Raw genomic sequence first — 24,219 nt, 5'->3', positions numbered from 1 at the left:
GTGCACGGTTCGCTTGGTGTTGTGGGACAGACGTGCACGGTTCGTTTGGCGTTGTGGGCCTGATAAACAATCAACCCCTGCGTTCCCTGTTTTCCGCCTTACTGCCTTAACCGTCCGGTCGAGCAACGCCTGGGGACGAGGCAGACAGTGCACTGCGTGCAACGTAAATTTCTCAACGTGTTTAAGCACTTAAACGCTTTTGACACATAAAAACCTAGCGCATTCGATGCGACATAGTTGTAAATAACTAAAATGTATTGCTGAAAGTTCTGAATTTTACGAAAAGGATCATGTAACAGCTCTCGCAAGGTCTCGCATGAATGGCTCGCTACCCTTGGAGAAAACAATAGAACAAACAACAGCAACAATGCCCCTACCTCCAGAAACAATAGCAACTGCTACGCTAGAGGACCAGTAGAATTACAAGGTTATAAGAGCTGCTACACTACCGCGAAAAGGACCGATAAGATAAATGGATCACTGAAGAATTTATGTCTGCTACCTGCTTTATCAAAGCATTGTGCGAAAGAAAAAAGTAATTTGGACCCACCCCATTTTGAAAAGGAGGGAGTAGTAAGAAACGAGGGTGGAGTTAATGGATGGTACTCGTTGAAACTCCAAAAAAAATCATTTACATGTAACCTGAATTTCTTGGACGCTTAAAATCACGACTAATACAATAAAACTGCACAAGAACCATTTTATTACATTACAAAACGGAATAGATAAGTTACATTATAGTAATTAAAACTTTGATAATAAAGTATATTTTTTCGTTTGTCTCACGACGTAGTCACTTGTGATGTAGATCACGACGTTTCGACTGCACGCTGCTATAAACTTTGCCGCCTAGCCTTCCTCGACACCACAGTTTCGAGAAAACCAGACGGCCGCCTCACAACCAGCGTATATAGGAACCAACACACACTGATCAATACTTAGCCTATTATTCAAACCACCTTCAATCAGAAAAACGCGGTATTAAAAAAATTGTCTTTACGATCGTGCTAAACCCCTCGTAACAAAACCATCTGTTATCTCCAAAGAGAAAAAACATCTGTCATCTGTTCTTGTTTCTAATGGTTATCCTTTTTCTTTCTTGCAGAAGATCACCAAGACCAGAAAACCCAGCACCAGTGCTGAGCCTACGACCGAGTTTAAATCCACTGCGGTTCTGCCCTATGTCAAAGGTCTTTCCGAACAACTTAGACGCTTAGCTACAACAACGCGCTGTTTTCAAGTCGGAAACTACCTTAAGATCACACCTAGTATGGCAAAAAGACGCTGTTGATCGTCTTAGCAAGATGGCGGTGTTTACAGAATTCCCTGTGAGTGCGGCAAAGTTTACATCGGTGAAACTGGAAAACCTAGGCAAGACAGGATCAAAGAACACGACCGGGACATCCGACTCGCCCGTATCCAGAACTCCGCCGTTTTAGAGCACACCCACAACACCGGACACTACCCGCTTTGTAATGAGGTGAAGTTTATTGATCGTGAACCACACTGGTACACACGCAGGGTCAAAGAGGCAATTCAGACAAGACTTCACCCTAACAATCATATCAACAGGGATAGTGAAATTGAAATTCCCGAAGCATGGATGCCCACAATCAAGATACACAACACCAGAAAAACGGAACGACAGCGAACCGCTGAGGGAACAACAGCACACCAGAACAGCGAGGATCGAAACGTACCAAAAACAGTTCTTGAGAACCAACCAATCACAGCGCAGCAGCGTACTTTATAAGGTTACACCAGACCAGTCGACCTTATCGCCTGATGAAGACTAGCAGTGTGCAGTCGAAACGTCGCGATCTACAACACAAGTGACTTCGTCGTGAGACAAACGAAAAATACTTTATTATTAAGAAACTTTTGTTCAGTAAACAACAGTAAATGATCGCAAGATTTCAGACCACAGTCATGGTTATTCTATGTTAATTAAAAAATACTGCAGCATTTTAAAATTGCCAAGATCAGACAAATCTTCTCCTTACTACTGCTGTAAATTTATCTTGATTCTCTTTAGAAGAATTTGGCTCTAAATCAAGACATCATCATTGCAAGCCTACCAATAAATTTGGAGGATGTACAATTTAAAAAAATTGTTGAAAATACAATAACATGAAGAAAGGACTTGCTGTATTAGTTCATTTGTGTCTGGTAACACTACATCTGTTCACGAAGGTGACACGTTTCACATTTGTTAATTACTGGCACAGCGTTCCAACCTTTTCCACTCTGACCAGAAAGTGAAAAGCCTCTAAGCATGTTAGACAGCTAGATATACCGTCGGTTGCATCTGAGCGTGAACACGTCAAAAAACACGATCTGAGTACATGGATATCAAACGTTGCATGATTCGTCATCAAACATTTGAAGTTTGACGGATCATTACGCAAACTTTTGCGCCCAAAATGCAATATAGTTGGTTTCGTTTTATCGAATGGTCATATGTTTGCAATAATTGATTACGGACGAAAGTTCAAACAACAAGTTTCTTTGTCTAGTCTTTGTCTAGGGAACTCCTGGTTTAAAATTTCGTCCATACTCATTGAAAACATTTTGATAACCCGATAAAACGGTACCAACTGTGTTGTACAAAGTTCAAATGTTTGATGACGAATCATGCAACGTTTGATACCCACTCAGAGCACGTTTTTTCATGACGTGTTCACGCTTAGATGCAACCGACGGGACTGAGATTAACCCATGATTTCTTAATCTCGTTTTCTTTTTTTTTTCTTTATTTGCCTTTCGTCCTACTAAAGTTTGGAGGCTTCAGAGGCTTTTATTTTTGTAATCCGCGCATTCCTACAAAGGTACACCATCGCTTGGCTATTACTGAGAAGCTAATGTTGGTTGTGTTTGTGGATTATACTACATCAAGAAAATACTGTAGTGTTTATGTTTCACAGCACTTCAGTTTCCAAAGTGCGCGATTTTTTGTGACTAATTTTAGCTGTAGCTAACGTTGATTGTGCATCAAGATGACAGTGTTCATGCTATGCCATAGCATTTCAGTTTTCCCAGTGTGTGGTAACCTTGCTCGCCGCTATCGCCTGTATCGCCAAACCTCAGCTGTTTAACTGGCAGATGTGTCTTGTCAGTGAGGAGACCGCTGTCTTCACGCCATACATAATCATTCTGATCACAGTTACAAGCATGACCACTTATACAAGAGTTGGTCATCCCACATGCGCACTTACCACTGCCAGGTGATGCTCCGCCCCAGTACGTCATCTTAGTAGAATCACGTGACATCCAGAAGCCAATTCCGCCACTTAAGGAAGAACCATAACATTCATACTTAATGAACTGTTCACAGTTTGAGGAGACTCTGGTGAGACTCGCCAGCTGAGACAGACTCGCTCCTGTGTAATGGATGTCACGTGAGTAACAACCATAAGCTTCACATCCCTGCACGAGAGTTCTGCTTTCACTGTCGTGACTTACCACTGTCACGCCAACGCCACTCTTGTCACTCATGTCGCAGTAAACGGTAAATGGTGCCAGGCCTCCCGCGCCATCTGGATCAATGACGTAATTTCCGCTTACATCACCGCCGTTTGTTCTGATCGCAGAACAGGAAGTATCATAATAGCATTCAAAGCCATCTCCAATGTAACCATATTTACACTTGCAAGAATATGATCCACGTTCATTTGTACAGCTGGCATGCTGATGACACTCATTTGTCTGTCTTTCGCATTCATTTAGGTCTGTGAACAAAAAAGATGAATTTAAACTTAGTTTAACAATAAATATAATATCATCAAAGAGGCGTGTTTATGTTTCATGGTGAACAAAATTGAGCTAAAAAAACTGATGGTAGTAACTTGAAATTGTTCTTGGACACTCCAACCTTCTGTCAAGTGAATTATAAGATACAACTATTTCAATTATCGTTGGTAGATCAAAGCTAAAGCTTACACGACAAGCGAGACCGAAATGTTGTATTGGTACAAGAAAGCTATAGCTACTACACAGGATGACAACTACTGATATATTACAACCTGATGGTAAACATGATTTTCTACTGTTATTTTCATGTCGGAAGAATCTTTAAGACTCACAGACATATGCAATTGACAGAGAAAGTTATGCTGCAGAAAAAGGTCTCTTGAGAGGAAAAACAAATACATCACATGCAAAATACAAACTTGTATATTTTCAATATGCAAAATTTTCGAGCACCCAGACCACCATTCGGTACTGTCTCGCAGGCTTACACGCTTTATCCGACAACGTTAATTGAAATATTTGTATGCAATAATTGGGCAATAGTATTTAGCTTATAAAAACTAATTGCGAACACTATTTCTTTAAAAACATATCTTAGCTACATCAAGTTAAAAATATTTACACTTTAATTCTAGGAACAAACCTTACTACATAAATAAATAGACAAATAAGTGAATAAATTAATGAGAATGTAATAGACTTTAAAATATAAGAAGTGTAAAATGTAAAATGTTATTAAAAAATTAAAAAAAATATAGCGGCCTAGCCGCATATGCACATTTACACTCAGTATATATTAGAAGTGCAAGCTCTTTCCTCCAAATACTGTTTTTGAAACTCTTGACATTTGGTTTCTCCTTATCTCCCTATCCCAGCCATCGATGCTCTTCTGATCTATAACCTTTGCAAGGCATATTTTGTTGCTTTTATATTGATCAAAAATGTTTTTACTACGGCTTTAATTTATTTTAGCCCTTACTATTCACAATAGAAAACATCGTGATGGGGCATCTAATTTATGTCAAATAATCTGACATAATTGCTGCAGCCCTCTTGATTTCTGGTTCGGCCTTATAATCACTGATTGACATCTTACCTTTCTTACAAGTGTACTGATGACAATCGCTGCACCGCACGTCATTCCACTCGTAGCTGTGTTGCACACCAAGTGCATGAACACAATCTTCTCCTCTGAAATTATTTGGCTGATTTTGAGCCCAAGCCGTAAAGTTTCCTTCTCCGCGATCCGCCCAAGTGAAGTTGCCTTCCACAAATCGATCATTCAACCCCAGCCAGGACTTTGCACCATTGTGTCGATGCTGCAAGTACACATTCTCTTCATTGCTGCTGACATCAACAAGGACGGAGTCTTCTTGTCGACATTTTTGCAATGCTGTGGTCCAGTTGGCACATGTCTGACTTGTAAAGTAGCAGAAGCCATTAAAATAGTCCCATTCAGGATCACAGATATCTGCAAAAAAAAAACACTGTTTGCTTTAATAGATGGAAGGGAACTATATCAAGGAAACCGGTACAAAGTAAAAAATGTAGTATTTACTGACCTGTTAGGACCACATAGCTAACTGATACAGGATCATATCTTGTCTCGTACAATTCCTTGACACAGGCTCTGAATCCAGAGGCATTCATGTTCTGCAAATGTATAAAGATATCACTCGGTGATTGCTGCAACTACTACAGCTATTACCACTACCACACCAAAACCACTGCCACTGCCACTACTTGCTACTGCTACTACTGTTACTTCTATTACTACTACACAGGTGCTCTCGTCGATGTCTGTTAGGTTAGTTGGGTAAACTGAGACATTATCGAGGAGATCACAAAACATTACAAAAACTAACTTGTTTTTTTTTTTTAAGTGACATTCCAAAAATATTAACATCGACTGCTTTATTCTTAATCGTTTGTAAGTGTACAATGTAGTTTTGAAACAAAGTTTTACCTCAATCCACGTCGTGATACCGTTATGTACTGGTGCCGAGTTTCCACTTGCTGTCGTACTGTGATTGGCTGATACAAGAACTGATGGTGTTGTGTTATAACTTCGTGTAAACTGCACAAACTGTATTATGAAACAAATAATTAAACTTTTCATTGCATTGTTGACTTTTATCTTTGCTCATTTGACTCATCTGGTATCACGGAAGGAAAATTGCCGTTTTCGTTCCAAGTGAAATTGTGTGCAAACCATCAATGGTAACCCCAATAAAGTATATATTTTCTGAAAGCTTATTGAATAAAGATTGTATTGTTGGATTTTGTTTTGATCATATAGACCATAATAAGCAACATAAGCATTTTGTTTGCAATTATGTATTCTCAAATAAACCTAATGTTGTACAACATCATAATAAAGCCTAAACTTTTATGTGAAATTTGATATACATATATTGGTCTAAAAAAGCTGTCTCAGATTTTTTTTCACATGCTCCATTATTTTTTTTATAAATTTTTAAACTTTAAAATGGCGTTCGTAAATGTGTTCTCAAATAAACCTAACGTTGAGCAACATCATAAATGCAAACAAAATGCTGACGTTGTTTATTATGGTCTATATGATCAAAACAAAATCAAACATTACAATTGTTATTCAGTAAGCTTTCAGAAAATATATACTTTGTTGGGGTTACCATTGAAGGGTTGGCACACAACTTAACTTGAAAGGAAACGCCAATTTTCCTTCCGTGATTCCTTAACTGTACATATGTGCACCCTTATAAGGGAAAGCCTTGTTAAATATTTAGGCAAGGAATTATTTCTGAGGACTACAGTGTACATGTTCTAATCAGAGATCTAGAATCATGCGTAGTCCGAATACGAACACTAATGAACTTTTTTTTCTCTACCCTCCACTCAACTGATTGATTTTTTTGTCATGCACTTCGTCTGTAAACTTACCTCGCAGTAAGCGTTGTTATTTTCATCTGTTGGTGGGTTGGTGTTTGGAAACTTTACAGAGCCATGTTCAGTGAAGAGCGGCTTGTGTAGTTTAGAAAACGCCAACCAGTTCTGTAATACAATTTCATGGATGTGGTTTGAATTAAAAGAGGTCCATTGTAACAGTTTCTGGATTCCCTCTCGTCATAATAATGGAGTTGGCAACTAAAGTTGACCTGAACACGATGACGGCGGGAGGTATTGCCATGTAATCATTATTACAAGCAAGATGGTCTATTCTGGCCCTAAAAGCCTGACGTTTTTTCTAAATACCAAAAAGTGCTGTTACACCTAAGCCTGATTGTTCAAAGCACCATTGACTTAATTCTGGATTCGCTCGAATTTTGATTTTACGCAGTTAAGTACCTTCTCAGTGAGATTTTCTGTTTGTATTTTCTGTTCTTCAATTCTGAATTTGATTTATTTCAAACTATAATTTAAAGACAATAGCCATGCAAAACACTTTCACACAAGCTTTTAAATCGTAAATAAAAGCGAGTTGAGATATTCTGGATCTACGGGGGTCATTCTAGATTAGTTTAAAAATAAAAACATGTGTTTATTTAGTTCAATGCGGTGAGCAACAACGTTTGTGCAAGAGGGAGGTCAGAATGACGGTCGGTTGTTTAATTTTTGCAATTTTGTAACTGGTTGTAGGTGGTGAAATGGTTAACCTTTCTCTTTACGTCTAACTTTTCTAAACTATTGATCGTGTTATTTTTAAAGTACGTACCACACTAATATCTTCATGCTTTCCATCAAAGTTTTGTAATTCTCGGAGACAGACTTTAAATGAGTCCTTGGTTACATCCTCTGTCCAGATCAGCGCGGCATCATACTCCTTACCAGTCCTCAGATGTTCTGATGTCACGAGAACTACAGGCTCCTCCTTAAATTTGTCCTGTACAGTGTATTTAGACACCATTATGTGAAAAATTAGAAAAAACGTATGAGACAAATTAAATTCCACATTACATGTTTGTTGATACAAAACTTCATTCTAAGCTGAAATTGGCAAACAAATATTTACATCTCTACTTTTCCATCCCTTTGTCCCTCCCCCCCCCCCCCCCCCTCTTTTTCATAAGTCGAAAACAACGGCTGGCAAATGATCTCCGAAAGAAAATCTCAGAAAAATTTATCACAATTATTCAAATTTTCTAAAAGAACTTCAGATTTCAAGTAATTCAGGTTGGATCGCTTATAGAGTAATTCTAAAGGACTACAGGCGTGAGCTAGGGCTGCCTACTCTTACCTCTGCTATTCTTAGAAGTTTTAGACTGGGTGACGTAAACAACATTTGAAAGACCTAGGCAAATTCGGTGGACGACGATCTGGAGACTAGCTATAGAGGACCTTGACTTTGCTGATGACATTTGCATACTATCGCAAACGCTCCACGATGCCAATAGCCAAATGGAGCGACTGAACACCACTACACAAATAGCAGGCCACAAGATCCATCCTGGCAAAACCAGAGTGATGCGAATCAATGCCACCCAAAAGAGGGGTTAACCTTGAACAGTCGTACATTGAAGAGGTTGAAGAGCTTACCTACCTCGGCAGCGCGGTGGAGACAAAAGAGAAGAAAGAAAGCAAAGCATGTTTAAGCTAGTATGGAGAAGCAAAGCCCTGCGAGCCGCAAACAAAATTAGAATTCTCAATACCAACCTAAAAGGCACACTAAGAGAGGGCGAGAGGAACATGGCACGCCATGCGATGGATTGGAAACAGGAAAGCACACGTAAACGTGAAAAAAACAGAAATAAAATGGCGTAGAAGCATCCAGAAAGACCTGATATGAAGATCAACATGACTTGGTGAGAAGCCAAACGAGCTGCTCGAGACCGTCAGGGTTAGAAGTAAAAAGCAATTGTGGACTCCCAATGCCACCCATGGGACAAGAAGGACTAGATGTGTTGAATCCCTAAGCAAACGAGCGATGCCTGGAATTTTTATTGTCACCAACCTTGGGAAAAGTCACATTTGCACAATTTGTTCCAGACCACCATTTCTTCATCTTAATTTCTCCCGTCATTCCTTTCAGCGGTGCTCCCTGATACGCCAGCCAACCAACAGTCGCAAATGGATTAAAGTTCTTTCTCTTTCTCCCAGATTGCATTGCACAAACTGTGAAATTCTTCGTATTGATATTTTCAGTCCAGGAAGTTATGGCGTCGTGCACAGTTTCAGAATCGTTCAGATTCATGTGATTGACTGTTATCTGTACATGAACTTGCTTGTCCGGATAAAACCGATATGGCGAAAAAGCAACCTTCTGGCAGCTTGAATCTGACCAAAATGGAACACGAAGAAGTTCCACTCGACCACGCTCAAGTGGAAAACCTGTAAAAAAAAAATTGAAATTTTCTGGCTTATTGTGACAGTAAAATGACAAATATCGTAAGAAAAAGTCAACAGTGATAAAGTTTCCAGTATCTTATAGTCGAGTGAGTTTCCAACGTAATGGATTTTGTAACGTTATCACCCTTTTAGGGGGGGACCCCATTCAATTTATCGTCCAACCTGACGTATGGAGTGCTGCTCCAGTACACTCTTACTACACATGTTATAATTATGTAGATGTAGGGCGCATGGAATGACCTCTCAATTTCGTTGTAACAATAGAATAGAGTACCTACTGTGTACTTTTGTAATTGAATGAAAGCCTGGCATAGGGACCCTGACTTACCCTCACAGCTTCCTGGGTGATACACAAGATTATTCTCAAGTCCTCTACAGTAGTTCAACTCGTGCCAGCATTTGTTGTCGTATGTTGTACCATTCGCGGTGCACACTGGGTCCTGATAGGAAGGACAGTCTTCATAACACACACAGCGAGCTTCATGGGCGCTGTAAGTTTTACAAACGCCAAATGAAGGACAATGTACGCCCAGACATGGATCGAGATCTATAAAACAAAAGGGTATAAGGCAAATGATAGACAATGCATGTCAAGAGAGAGGCATTAATGGGTGGTTTTCTGCATAGGACTTCCACACGACAAATATGTAAACCAGTATTTAGAAATTTATTTTTTTATATATTTCTATTGTACATTACTGATATTTTAACCGTGATAAAACAAAGATTTCATTCATTCATTCATTCATTCATTTATTAAGATCTAGAAAACAAAAGAGTGTTTTGGAATTGGATTTAGTTCAGTTGCGAGAGAAGTGATGACCTTTTATATTTGGCGCATTTGACCCAAAATTAATGGAAGAGCTCGAGCTCGAGCGATTGCTAGGTCATTAATTGTGTTGTGTTGTTTTGTAAGGTACTTTACCCTCACAGTGCCCTTCACCATCCAGGAGTACGGGGTTCCAGTTATCTCTTAGGGCAAACGGACTGAATGATGGGAATAATATTTGATGGATTAGCTTTTCCTCCATGGGAATGAAGCTATACTCCTAGCCGCTTCTTGGCAGTGAAAACCGGAATTACGCACGGCCAGTTGTGGGTCACTTTGCTCGTGAAAACTTTCCTTTGTGGTTAATACTTTCACAACATTCAGCTGAGGTCAGCTGAGCCAAACCGACAAATCGTTTCAAGAACGAAATTTTACAAAAACTGATCATGATACCATGCTAAAGTTAAAAAAACCCCGCAGTTTACGTTTTTCATAGATCAAATTTTCGAAGTAAAGTAAAGCTGTTTGAAGGGATAATTGATTTCCGGTTCTCCAATATAATTAAAATTGGTTTTCACTCATTCTTGATAATAGTAACAACCAATACTATGGTCGAACGGTTTGTTTTTTATATGTAACTCAATAATAATGGATTTCCTTCATAAGTAGGTAGGTAAAGTCTGCATACGAGCCTAGTGGCCCATCAGGCCGAATCTTATATATCCCGGTTTCCGTAGTATGAAGCAACTAGGAGCACAGGGAGCAGAGGAACCAAATTTGACCTTTGTAAATATTAAAATGTTCGATCTATTTCGTAGCGCTTCTCCCGCCCTGGTTGCTGGTTATCTGATCATTTTGTTTACGCGACGGTTAAACCAGCGGGAATCTTGTTGCGCTTGGCGAAGCCCCAGGCTCAATGACCGTGGGCGCCACAAGTTTCGAGCAAGGTTTCAAGTTCAAAGCGTCGGTTTGTTTCTTCACAAGTGTGAATAAAATCTTAACAAGAGTTAGATTTCAAAGCGTGCGTTCGCGTCTTCGCAAGTGTGACTAAAAGTTTCGAGCAAGGTTTCGAGTTCAAAGCGTCGGTTTGTTTCTTCACAAGTCTGAATAAAATCTTAACAAGAGTTTGAGTTCAAAGCGTGAGTTCGCGTCTTTGCAAGTGTGACTGAAAGTTTCGAGCAAGGTTTCGAGTTCAAAGCGTCGGTTTGTTTCTTCACAAGTGTGAATAAAATCTTAACAAGAGTTAGATTTCAAAGCGTGCGTTCGCGTCTTCGCAAGTGTGACTAAAAGTTTCGAGCAAGGTTTCGAGTTCAAAGCGTCGGTTTGTTTCTTCACAAGTCTGAATAAAATCTTAACAAGAGTTTGAGTTCAAAGCGTGAGTTCGCGTCTTTGCAAGTGTGACTGAAAGTTTCGAGCAAGGTTTCGAGTTCAAAGCGTTGGTTTGTTTCTTCACAAGTGTGAATAAAATCTTAACAAGAGTTTGAGTTCAAAACGTGAGTTCGCGTCTTCGCAAGAAGAAGGTCTCATTTTGAAACGTTGGTTCGCGTCTTTATAAGTATGAATAATAAGTTATGCGTGGTTTAATTTCACGTTAATAGCGTTGGTTAGTTTCAGGCGCGGAAACCTGTCCTGACGAGTACAAATTTGACGCTGCCTACTCCCCCAGTGTAGCTAAATTTTCATACCGACAATCTTCCGATTAGTCACGAGCTTTTCCGGTTAGCTTCGACCATGAGTCCCTAAGCGCAACCAAGAACAAAGGGACTATTGTTTAGTGCTTAATCCAAAAAGTTGAAACACAACAATAGACCATTTCTTGATACGAATACTGGACTTGAAGCCCACCCTCAATGACAACGTTGGCAGTGAAAAGCTGTGGCTTTATTAGCTCTCACCTATTGTTATCAGTGTTGTTAATTATTGTTTAGCTCGTTACCAGTACCTCGTTTTTAAGTTTTAAAATCTTTCGCTTTTTGTAACCGTCACTTCTGAAGATGCGTGCTGTAGCATGCGAAACGTCGAGTAAATTTTAGATTCTTTTTACAGACCATGCGTAGTCCATGTGTTATGTTTGTTGCCGCTGTTTGTATTTTATTTCTGGTCAACTAGGAGTATTTCTACTCCCCCTGGATGAGATGCTTGTCTACCGCAGGGCTACCCCCAGCAATAGATTCGCCGGTACCCAGCGTGAAGAGAGGCACCGTGAGAGTAAAGTGTCTTGCCTAAGAACACAACACAGTGACTTCGGCCAGGACTCGAACCCGGACCTCTCGATCCAGAGTGCAGCGCTCTAACCGCTAGGCCGTCGCAGCTCCCATGATGAAGGTAAGTATATAATACTAACCTCCAATCACAACATAGATGACTGAGAGAGGGTCGTGCTTGCTTCCTGTTCCACTCAAATCTTTGACACAAATCCTCATGGATGTGAGTCTAACTTCCTAAAGAGAAGATAAAAATCCTTAAAACTAATCAGGTGATCTGTTAATGCTTTTCACAGGCTCACATTCGAATAAAACAATGTGGACCAAACGCTCATGCATGAATGCGATAAATAGTAATATCTTACCTCCACCCAAGCCGTGATTATGTTATGTTCTGGAGGAATGTGTTTTTTCACTTTTCGGTCGTAATAATGATGAACAGACACAAGTACAGCTGGTGGCGCGTAAAAGGTGGTGTTATAGTGAACTTTCTGGAAAAGAAATAAAACAGCCGTTTCAATTAATAAATTACAGCTAAATCTCTCTTAACAGACACCTCTTAAAAAAGGACACCTCCGTAAGACTGACACCTGGTGACGGTCCCTGCGGTTTTTGAGTCATTTTACTGTAACTAAACTCCCTATAAGACGGCAACGTCTATAAGACGGACGACGGACACTTTAAAAACCGTCAGCGGACACATAAAAGGTGTCAGTTTTCAGTAAATAATTCTTCACAACTTCTTGTTGACATAAAGCAAAGTTAGTCAGTGCCTTGAGAACGCCAAACTTACTCACCAAAACAACCCGCTATAACGGATTACCTTCTCTGCTGATGTAAATGGGTACAAAATAGGTCGTTTTCTACTTACAGTATTACAGGTTAAATAATCTCTTAACTCTTGCTTCAACAATTGAATACAGTCGTTTTATTACTTTAGTCTTGTTCCAGTTTGCAATGTTTATAGATTAGAAGCCGTGAACGTTTGCTTGAACTCAAGCGAGTACAAACTGACATGTTACAGTACGCAAAATGCATGTACTGCTCACTCTTCAGAAGCAGTAAACTATCGACTGTAATGAGCAAACGAGTCAATTTTCTAATACTTCTTTGTCCCAGTTCGTAGGCTTTGCTTAAGGGACCTGTCATTATTTATTGGGGGGCACTTTATTTGGGGGGAGGGTCACTACTTTTTGAGCGCCAGTTTGAGGAAGGCCATAACTTTGTAAACTGTATTTAGGGGGGGGGGGGGGGGGGGGGGGGCTCTGACTTTTTTTAAGCGTAAAACTCCAAGTGTCTCAAATGATTTGAATATCAAGTTCTTAATTTTGAAACTGATGTTTGCCCTTTCTCGTGATGCCCGAACAATGGTGTTGACTAAAGATTTAAGACAATATTCAAATATGGCCAGTAATGAGCTTTAATTTTCTCTTTTCGAAGACTTTATTTTGACTTTGCTTTACCTCTTTGCCTTATTACATATTGTCTTTTGCCCTCGGCAACAGTCAAACAATTTTTTTCAATAGTGCCTATTTTACTAGTAAGTTGCAATAGGTATTGAATGCTTTGTACCTTAAATAACAGGTGTTTATCACTGGTATAAATTGAAAAACTTTTCATTTTTTGACAGTTTTGAGTAAATTTCTTGTAATTTTAGAAGACGTAAAATAAACAATTTTCCCTGGGGGAGCATACCCCCGAACTCCTGTAAACGTCCTTGTGTTGTGTGAAACTGAGCTGTTTGAGTATAGGCTTCTTGGGCCTCACGCTTGAGACTCAGATGCAATCTTACACTGCAGCAATTATTTCCAGCATGAAATAATCTTTAATTTAACAGTTCATTTTGAAGGCAGGAAGTTAAAGTACACCTAATCAATGATCGTCCCAAAACATATCACTACATTTTAGTTTCATTTTGTTACCTTCTTTTATCCGTTATAAATAGCTCAAAACAACAGTGGTCTAAATGGCGTTCTCGATATGCGAAGGGCTATTTTGTTGCTCAGAATCGCGGGTAACAGATCTAGGAGGAATCGATATACTACAAAATTTCCTGGGAAAGAATACATGGCCACCCTAGCCTAGAGGGCACGCAGCCTCGCTCATTCTAAAGCCCACCCTTAATTTTGGGTAATTTTGGCACTGACCAACCCATGGCCAGAAATCGCGGACATTGGAGTCGGCGAATTTTGATGCATCGTACATTAAGCGGTCACGAAAGTTGGAAATAGCCGCTGATTCGAAAGCCTGACTTTGGGCTCATATACATCGACGATGATACACAAAATGAGGCCCACATAAAGGAATATTTTGTGTAGTGGGGAAACCACTGGTCAAATATATTGCACAATAATAAAACTGGAAGGAAAAGAGCTTTCAAACGATGGCTTTTGCAGCAAAATTGGAGCATAGACGGCTGACAACGCTTTGCATAGCTTTATGGACATATTAGAACTGAATTTCGCACATGCGCATTGTGCACGTCCGCCAATTCTGGGAATACGGTCATATAATTAACTAAAAAATCCCAATGAACGGCTTAAAACCGAAGAATAACTCAAAAGAAACACAGAAAGGCCAAAAAGGGGCATGGATGGGCGAGATTAAAACGGTTTGCGTTCGGGTAAACTTGAAAAGCGTAGGTTCGACTTTTTTCCAGTTTACTTTCAAGATTATATTCAAGTTTATTTGTATGAAATTGTCATTTAAAATGCTTGAAAATCATCCTTGTTTGTTACAGGGGTGGATCCAGGATTTTTTGAGTGATTTGCACCAACTTAACTAAGGGGGGGGGGGGGAGTTTGGGGCATGCTTCCTCAAGAAAATTTGAAATTTAGTGTCTTCAGATTTCAATTTTGCTGTTTATTTCTGAGAGTACTTTAAGCCATACAGACACAGCACCCCACAGAAAGCATGATTCTGTACAAAAAATCATTCCTGTTTCTTAACCCTTTACAGCCCAAATTAATTGAAACTCAATTTAGTACTAAATCTGAGGTCCCCAAAAATATAAAATATGTCACGCATATGTCACAACAGAAATATGTCACGCATATGCTACAACTCAGTAAAGCTTTGCGTAAATATTTAATATGTTTCCAATACGTGAATCCATTAAAATAACCCGTAAAATGATTTGTACGGTTTACACTATGTATAAATAAATTCTCATTTGTAAAACTCCCTGAAGAAGTCCGTGACAGTCTGACGACACGCGTAGGAGAATAAATCAGTTGTTCAAATACCGTTCGCAAAGTGCTGTTCACTAGTTTAGTTTCCAAAAAAAAAATATCTTCTAAAGTCGATACTGGAGGAAGCCACATGAAGAACGGGGCTGGTAAAATTATAGTTGCTCCGAGCCAAAGAGAAAATTCGCCATTGCAATCACACAGAATCACTAACATTTCCCGCTGGCGGGTTTCGAAAATGTCAGACTGTGGATAAAATACTTCTACAATTTGTCTGAGAAGTTTATTCGTATTTCGCCCGCAATGGACCTCAAAAGATACATACGGTAAACATTATGCACCATCAAGATATTTAGTATGCTAGCCAGGGAAATCTTGCTAGCCAACCCCACACAAAATGGCGCTTAGAATTCGAACTTTCCACTAACACTGGGAACTCAAACAACTCACCTGGTTTCCAAAGATTCTCTATTACCTGAACTTGTCCTGGTTGGAATATGTTCTCGTTTCTTTGAAAACCAAGCCGATATCGTTCACAGAGCAGTCCTCCTTACGGCAAACTGGATCGCCTCGAGCCATAGACTTAAGTATTTAAACGCGTTTGTAAATTGAAATTCCCTCTTCCTCCGTAGCAAGTTTTGAACTCTGTGCTAATCTGAATACGAACGAACAAACGAAGGACTCTCGGGGAGAGGCTTCCCTTTATATACGATTGTCACTAGTTTGCACAGTAGTTTGCGGCCTGGATAGCCAATCAAAACCGAGTTTGAGTGATTCAAAAGACAATGCGAGTGTTTCTGGCTAATCGGAGAGGGTTTTGAGTGATTTGTGAAAAGATCAAGATACCACCTACTCCCACCCACTGCGTACAATTTTTTTTCCAGTCGTGCCTACGAATTTTTTCGCGTTGATCTGGAAGTATCGACAGAGGACGAAAGCGCGCGAACGGAGACTCTTCGAATTTGATCGGGAAGGACTGGATTTGCTGTGTATTGTTCGACGGAGTAACGACAAACGAAGGTTTTTCTTTGTTTTATTTTATAATCAACAGTTAAACAAGAAGGATAAATTAATTTATTTCTTTAAATAAATAAAGAGCCTGAGAAATAAAAAAACGCAAATATTTGGAAACATTTGAGTGATTTGTGCAAATCACTTGAACTAGTCTGGATCCACCCCTGTGTTATGTGGCCGTGATATTTCCAATAAATGACTTTTGCTCTGCCAATTAAGCTTAATCCTCCAATCAGAATAAGCTTAACCAAATCTTCACCTCACCTCCATTCACCTCAATTTTTGTTAAAAGAGAAAAGAACACTTATGAGGTGATTGACAGGTTCATGTCAAATGAACTCACTTGACAAAAGCCATAGTTGTCTTCAGCTGTTGGAGCTCCGTTGTTGGGAAAAGACGCCTCTCCTACCAGCGTAAAGTTAAAATCAGAACCGTTACCATGAAAAGCAAGCCAGTCCTGCAGAAGTGAAATAAAGAAACAATTGACTGATTGTTTCCGCCAAAAAACGAAGACTTTGGAATGATCTTCAAACACATGCAAATGATCGAAATCTTAAATGTTTGTTAGTATTTTTATCGCCACCTTCTTAGAACATTTCGCTTGATTTCTCTAACTTAAGAGTTTTTTTTTACATGGAGTGCACCTTTAAATCTCGTTTATTATGTAACGTTTCTTACGTAAGTTTTACATGTTCTTATGGTAGTTATATTTTTTATTATAGCGATCCTAAAAAAACACATTTTTTGTTATAAAAGCATCATTCGACCCTCACCACAATTGTGTCTTGGTGCTTTCCATCGAATGGCAGAAATTCTCGAATACAGACCTGGAAACTTCCGGAATTCACGTTCTCCAGCCAAACGTACATGGCATCATCAGGCTTTGTATTACGAGTGTACTTAGCTGAGACAAACACAGAAGGCTTTCCACCAAAGTTCTGTATAGTTTCACAAAATTATGTTAGAATTAGAATTTCTTTTAATTTATTAGCCTCTTGCTTAAAGTTTCTCAGCATAATATACTTATAAAGCAATTGCTTCAAGTGATATTTCGAAGGCATTTTCACCTCGTTTCAAATAAGCAGGAACTTAACTGCACTATCATTAAGATTGAAAGGGAAAATACTGAAATTTCTCTACAGTTTCGTAAACAATGTTACTAGTTTTCTCATATCCTTTCTTTTGGCCAATTTAGTAACGAAAAACAAATAAAACGAGTAAATAACGTCCACTATATTTGATATAAAATCGACCGTTTTTGCCATTTTTGCAGTTTTAGTTTTTGTTTTTAAGCCGAGTAATTCTTGGTGTCTTACCTGTGAAAACGTAACTTTCTCGCATTTGTTTTCTGTTGTCCATATTCCATTAAAATTAACACTACCATGTGTCATTTGTGGTTGATCTTGGAAAGCTAGCCAGTTGATGATTCCAGTTCCATTTGATCCAATGCCTGACTCACGTGCACACACCACAAATCCACGTGTACTGACGGATTGAACCCACATAGCAGAAGGAGAGTGAACACGTGAAAACTCTTCACCATGGCTCATTGACACGTGAACTTGAACCTAAAGGACATCAAATAAAAATAAAGTATAAGTTTTACTTCTATGACTTAAGGTGCTTCGTCAAGTAGACGCTGTGTTTTTATAAATTTTTAAAGAAAGTTTCAGCAAGGTCTAAATATTCCTTAACCTAAAGCCTATATTAATTGTGCATGTAGCTAAAATAGCTCATATGAAATTAATTGGAGGTGATTTGCACCACAAAGCTCACCTTTCCTGATCCACTGAACGTATTAGGGAATGCAACAGTTGTGCAGAGTGGCAAACGACAATGCTGTGAAGGCAAACATCCACTGCTGCAGGTCCAGTCTTGAAACGCATGTGATACGTTTAGTTTCCCAGCTTGTAGAGAAATCCCTATAAGGACAAATGGTCAAACCTCATCTAACCAGATATTTTAAGCAAAAGGCAAGAAGCATGACTGAGTATCAAGATATTAACATGGGAAACAATCTTAGGTTGCTATCCCAAAACAAGATCTTTCTATACTTTTTTCAGTGATCACCTCGCAGATAAACAAAGACCATAAACCAAAACTTAGCACAATGGAAACATTGGGTATACAGTGTCTAGTAGTATAGGAGTTGGGGGTACGAGATCATAAAAATTTTTATTATCTCTTACATCCCCAACTCCTATACTACTCACAGCACTGGATTCAAAAATAGAATCAAAAATAGAATCAAAAAATAGAATCAAACATGGAATCAAAAATGAAATCAAAAATGAAATCAAATATTGGAATCAAAACTGAAATTCAAGCCATGGAAAATCAAAACTGAAATTCAAACCCTAGAAAAACAAGCCTGTAAAACCAAGCCTGAAAAAAACAACCCTAACTCAACCCTAGGTTCAAAATAAAAAAATCTTCTTATACTCTTTTTCAAAATTTTGGATACAGTGCGTTTAAACAAGCCTTGATATCATAACTGAAATATCAATCTGGAAAACCAAGCGAAGCCGAGTTTTATGATGTTTTTTGAAATTTATTTCAAAATCTCTTATACTCTTTTTTAAAAATCTTGCATCTTAGTGCGTTTAAGGGAAAAACGCATAAAACCATATAAAAATAAAATCTCTTTGTAATATATATATATATGAATAATAAAAGATTTATAATTGGTTTAACCTCGGATAAAAATGATAGATCGAATGATATTAAAATAATTGCTAAAATCTTAGAAGATGAATTTAATTTCAAGCACATGGTATTTAATCAGCCAAAGAGTGTAGTTGTTATGGATGGTGGTGCTAACCCATGGGCTGATTATATTGAAGCATATTTTGATAATTATAAAGATACTAATTACGTAATATCAAATTTGTTTAATTTAGATATTGTCGAAATGCTTTTTGATAACGGCTGTAGTATTATAAATATTGATACCTTTTTTTATAATGAAGACCAATTGGATGAAAAATTAGTTGTTGATAAATTCAATGTTTTTTTAAAATGAATGTATGTCCTAAAATATTTTTTGTAATCAAATACTGATTTATAAAAATATTATACTTAATATTTTTATTTGCATGTGTAATACTTGATAATTGATTTTAAGGCACTCTTAACATATACTCCATAAATAAAATTAAAAATTGTTTATATATCTTTCAAATCCTTGATTGGAATCCAACTGTTGAAGTCATCACTGTATCCTTTCCACTTAACTAAAGCTTGTTTCTTCTTATAATCTCTACGGATCACTTTATCAATACTGAATACTTCCTGTTTTGCTTTTAACATTTCAGGCTCATAAAAACTTCCTTGTATGTCTTCATTATTGAGATCTTTCAATTTGTAAGTAATAGGATTAGTGTATTGTATCTTATCGATTGTAAAAATTTCTTCTGTCCAGTTTGGGGTGTACCCTTTATCGAAAATATTTCTTTTATACTTCGATATTCGAACCTTATCACCTATTTTGAATTTCGGTTTCTGTTTTGATGTTTCCATATCACCGTATAAATTGAAATATACTAAGCCTTCATTCTTTTTCCTCGATGCTTCTACAGGTGTCATTTTAATGCTTGAGTGTTTGGTATTATTATACTGTTTTAACAGCTTGGGTAGCATATCGAGGTACGTCGTATTACCTTGAGCAGTGAATTGTTTCCACATTTTGGTTTTAATTGTTCGATTCCATCGCTCACATACAACTACTCTTCTCTTCATTCTCTGTTGAGTATAGTGTTATTCTATTCTTTTCCAAGAGGTCCTTTACATTTTTATTGTAATACTCTTTACCCTTGTCTGTCCAAAGATATTGTGGTTTACGCCCCTCTTTGAATATTGTTTTCAAAGCTTGAGTTACAGTTTCACCTTTTTTGTCTTTTAGAGGCACTATCCAACCATATTTACTGAAAACATCTAGTACCATTAGAAGATATCTGTAGCCCTTATTCCATTTACTGAACTGTTGCATCTCAACAAAATCACAGCACCATATCTCATCAATATGGTTAACTATAACACGTCGTTTAGTAAAGTTCCTCTTTATTTGCTTGTGTAATTCATCAGCTAATTTTTCTTGCCAGTTTTCTTCACCCGACGGCTTTTTACGTTTTTTGGCTTTTTTTTTTTATACCCAATCCGATTTTTCTTTTACTAGCGATTAAAGCTTGTACCCCTGTTGTTCCCCATGGACGGTCTTTAAATGGTATTTTTGATATTCTCTTAAGCATAAGATCATCTGCCTTATGTTTATCAGCTAGTGATTTTGAATTACTGTAGTCAATATCATGCTGTTGGCATATGCTATCTAGATTGTTTATTGGATCTCTATATTTAGGATCGTTAGATGCTAATCTTTTTTCTAATTTAGTTCCAGGTCCACAATAATTATACTTTTTGCCTGTAGGTGTTCTCATGTGTAGTTCTCCAAGTTTTGATAAGTGTTTTTGAATATCAAGAGCCCCGCCATAATGCTCTTTGATGAATTTGCTTTTATTCTTTTTGCATATAGAACAAATCGATTTCTCCACGAGCCGGTTATTTTTGCTTCTGACTTTTTTAGGATTTATTGAATCGGTATATCTTTTACATGAAACGCAGTATGATTGGCACATTATATATATTGATTAGATATTAATCGCAATAATGATTAATCCATTTGCCGTTTTTATATTCTGTGTAATTACATGATGGATTAAATTTTTCATGTGCATATGCACCAGCGGGCTTCCAAAAATTAGATGTCTGAATCCCGCTTTTTTTATTAAATATACCTTTAGCAAAGTCACCGCGCCAATATTTTTTAAATAGATCTTTATCACCTCCGGTAACTGCCATGATAGCCGATGCTAAGTCTTGAGCCTGTTGAAACCCTGGAATCTTTTCGCCGACCTTTTTGTTAATCGTTTCACCTACTCCACGCCCTTTTTTCTCACTAACAAAACGGGTTTTAGTAATACCACAAGAAGCGCATTTTGATTTGAGCAATAAACGATTGTTTTTTGTTCTCACATATTTTTCAGAACTAGGAACTGAATTAGTTTGTCTTTTTTCACGTACGCAATACGTTTTAGTCATTGTATATATATGAGTTATATATTTCTGAAATAATGTTGAATGAATTTTTCATTATTCATTGTGTCATATATGTCAAACACTTTTAATAAATTATAATACGAATTTCCCTTATTCATTTCGTTGAGAAAGTATAAAGAGAAGTATCCGCATGTGGTTGTATTTATATTCTGTATCTGATTGTTTTGATGTATCAATGTTAAATTCTTCTTTTTTGCGTGATCGACTATTTCTTGAAATGGAGGCATACCAAAACTATCAAAATAATTGATTACCATATCTTTTACATAAGTTGCAACCCAATGGCTACCGCTCATATAAGATGGTTCAAGATTGTAAATAAATAATGCTTGTTTATGGTTATGTGGTACTCTTTTATCCCTTGACAAAACATCACTAATTGGGATGCTTAAATATCTGCACCATTTTATTAGATCAAAATTACTCATCGGTATATTCTTATGGAATGTTGGCTTTATTACTTTCTTTTCGGTTTTAAGATTTTTTTTTTTGGAAGCACTAATCCACCTGTTCTAAGAAATTTATCATATTCACCCCATGATCCTATTACTGGAGGAGATCTGTAAGATAATACATCTTTCTTACTTGGTAGTTTGATTTTGCCACCATTTTTTGGTCTTTGCTTCCTAATGATTTGTGGTGAATAATAAGGGTATTCTATTTGCATTCCTGTCCCTCCTTGAGGGGGAGTGACTTGAATTCCTTTTCCAATCATATCCCTTCGCATTTTACTTATTTGGGCTTTAGATAAAGTCAGTGTAATGCCTTTTCCTTCACTTTTTACTTTATTGTGCCGTGTTATTTGTCTTTTTGTAAGGTATAACTCAGTATTACCCTTCTTTTTGATCTGATGCTTATCAATCAATAAACTCACTTCACTTGAATTTTTGATTGCTCTGGCTAGCTTTTTCATTTGGCCTTCTGTTAAATGAATATATGCTGAAATATATTTTGTGCTCATAGTCTTGCTCTATATATAATAGTGTTAGATTAAATATTACATAAAAATAAGTTCATTCCCAATTTTGTCAATTACAATTTTTTCTTCATAAAGAACTACAGCGTATATCATATAATCGTCAGTAGCTTGTACATTCAATCTGTAATGAAACAATAACTGTTTTGGATCATCAGTAACCGATTCCTTATGATTTCTTAAATCGAAATAGATAACAGGAAATAATTCAGAATAATTTTGTAAATTTAACTGAGTTCCTGTATTGTAGTCGTTGGTTCTGAATGCATATTCTTGAATGTCATTATATAATCTTGGTTTAAAATCACAATCATACTCTAGTTCTGGAGTAAAATATGAATTTCCAAGTTGCAATCGACAGGTAGATAGTGTACATGCATTATCACCCGCATTTATTTTAAAAGTATCAAAAATAAAGGGGTTTTCTAATTCATTATTTGACTTGTTTCTTTGCAGATATACAAAAACATGTTTTGCATTTTTAATAGCTGGTGTAATTTGATATATCCCAGAAATAGCAGTTGTTGGCGATGAATGTTTAATAAATTCTCTTAAATATGTCCATTTTGTTGCTGTTAAAAAACTACTATTCACTAATTTTTGTCCTGCTGATGTAAAGTTTAAACGCGGTAGCCATAACTGAAAATCTTGAACAACATATCGTGTTTCATCCCCAGCAACTCTATAAATAAATTCTCTATCATCATTTAGTGTTATGTTTAGTTCGATTTGCATTGGTGGTATCATTTTATCGCGGAGTTCTTGAAAAATTGAAAACCTATTTAACGGAATGATTGCGTATACGTCTTTTGATTGTGAACACAATTCAGCTCTTTTAATTGCTCCTACTTTTGGGGCTGTTCTTAAATCGCCAGCTAATACAGCTCTATCGTCGAGATACCAATTGAAATTGGTAGCTACTGTACGGCTATAGTCATCAGAAAATTCAAGCAATCCTTTTATGAAACAGATTTTATGCATGTCATTACCATCGTAAGGTTTTTTACCTCCTGAAGTTATCATAATGTGATTTATAATACTGGTACTATCATTTATCGTTGACGTTAGCGCAGGTGTTTCTAGAGCATTGACCGCAATGTTCGATCCATCAGCCTTTTTCTCAAGTTTATATTTCACGATAAAATACCCATTATACCAATCAAACCAACTAGACCTATCAGTCATATTGAATATATACCCTGTTTTTTCCTGATATAGCCCATTTGCAGGTCGAATAATGGGTGTTTGCAGATTGAATCGGAGATAATCAACTTTTTCAACATTTTCTATGCTTCTGAAACTCATTTATATTATTAGATTAGATAATTTACTTCAATTGTGCTAATCGTTTCAAAATAAGATCACCAGCTTTTTCACTTCTATTTAACACGGATTTTAAACTTTTCTTTTGTGCTTTGATTATTGGTGATTTATTGAGATATTTTACCATTTTTTTAGCATATTGTCCGATATTTTCTAAATCATTAGTTATTAAACCTGATCCTTTATGACGATATTGATATAAACCTTTTTTAGGGTTATAAAATTTTGACCATTCGTATACTCGATTCATTTTATATTATTAGTTTAGATTAATTCACCTCTTTGATAACGATATGAAACGCCGTATCGATTTCATTTAAATCAATGGGACGATTATACGAATCGGTTATATATAGTCTGATTGAATCAATACTATTTTTATTAATTGGTGAAAATTTCAACCTTCTCGGTTCAATAGTAAAAGGAAAAGATCTACGAATTCCTTGTGCTATGATACTAAAACAAAATAATACATCTTTTGATTCATCTGTCAATGATCGGTGAGTTAAATCACAATGAATACATATCATATCAACGCTCCTTGTTAAATCAGGTATT

At 37.2% G+C, this 24,219-nt stretch overlaps 1 protein-coding gene across 1 annotated transcript; it reads right to left on the bottom strand.

Annotated features, from left to right (window-relative positions):
- Positions 1-692: 692 nt before the first annotated feature.
- Positions 693-18,147, bottom strand: LOC144651437 (uncharacterized). Its single transcript, XM_078511374.1, has 14 exons — positions 18,027-18,147; positions 17,567-17,818; positions 17,024-17,188; positions 16,594-16,707; positions 12,414-12,539; positions 12,189-12,285; positions 9,404-9,622; positions 8,681-9,057; positions 7,445-7,612; positions 6,673-6,783; positions 5,717-5,836; positions 5,313-5,403; positions 4,847-5,221; positions 693-3,728 (listed from the first exon to the last, which is right to left on the bottom strand). The coding sequence occupies exons 2-14, from the start codon at positions 17,798-17,800 to the stop codon at positions 3,007-3,009; spliced, it is 2,919 nt and encodes a 972-aa protein (XP_078367500.1). The 5' UTR covers positions 17,801-17,818; positions 18,027-18,147; the 3' UTR covers positions 693-3,006.
- Between the last annotated feature and the right edge of the window lie 6,072 nt (positions 18,148-24,219).

Source organism: Oculina patagonica, chromosome 4, assembly GCF_052425735.1.
Source record: "Oculina patagonica isolate OP01 chromosome 4, crgOcupat, whole genome shotgun sequence".
Taxonomy (NCBI): domain Eukaryota; kingdom Metazoa; phylum Cnidaria; class Anthozoa; order Scleractinia; family Oculinidae; genus Oculina; species Oculina patagonica.
This window is presented reverse-complemented; position numbering and strand designations above follow the sequence as displayed.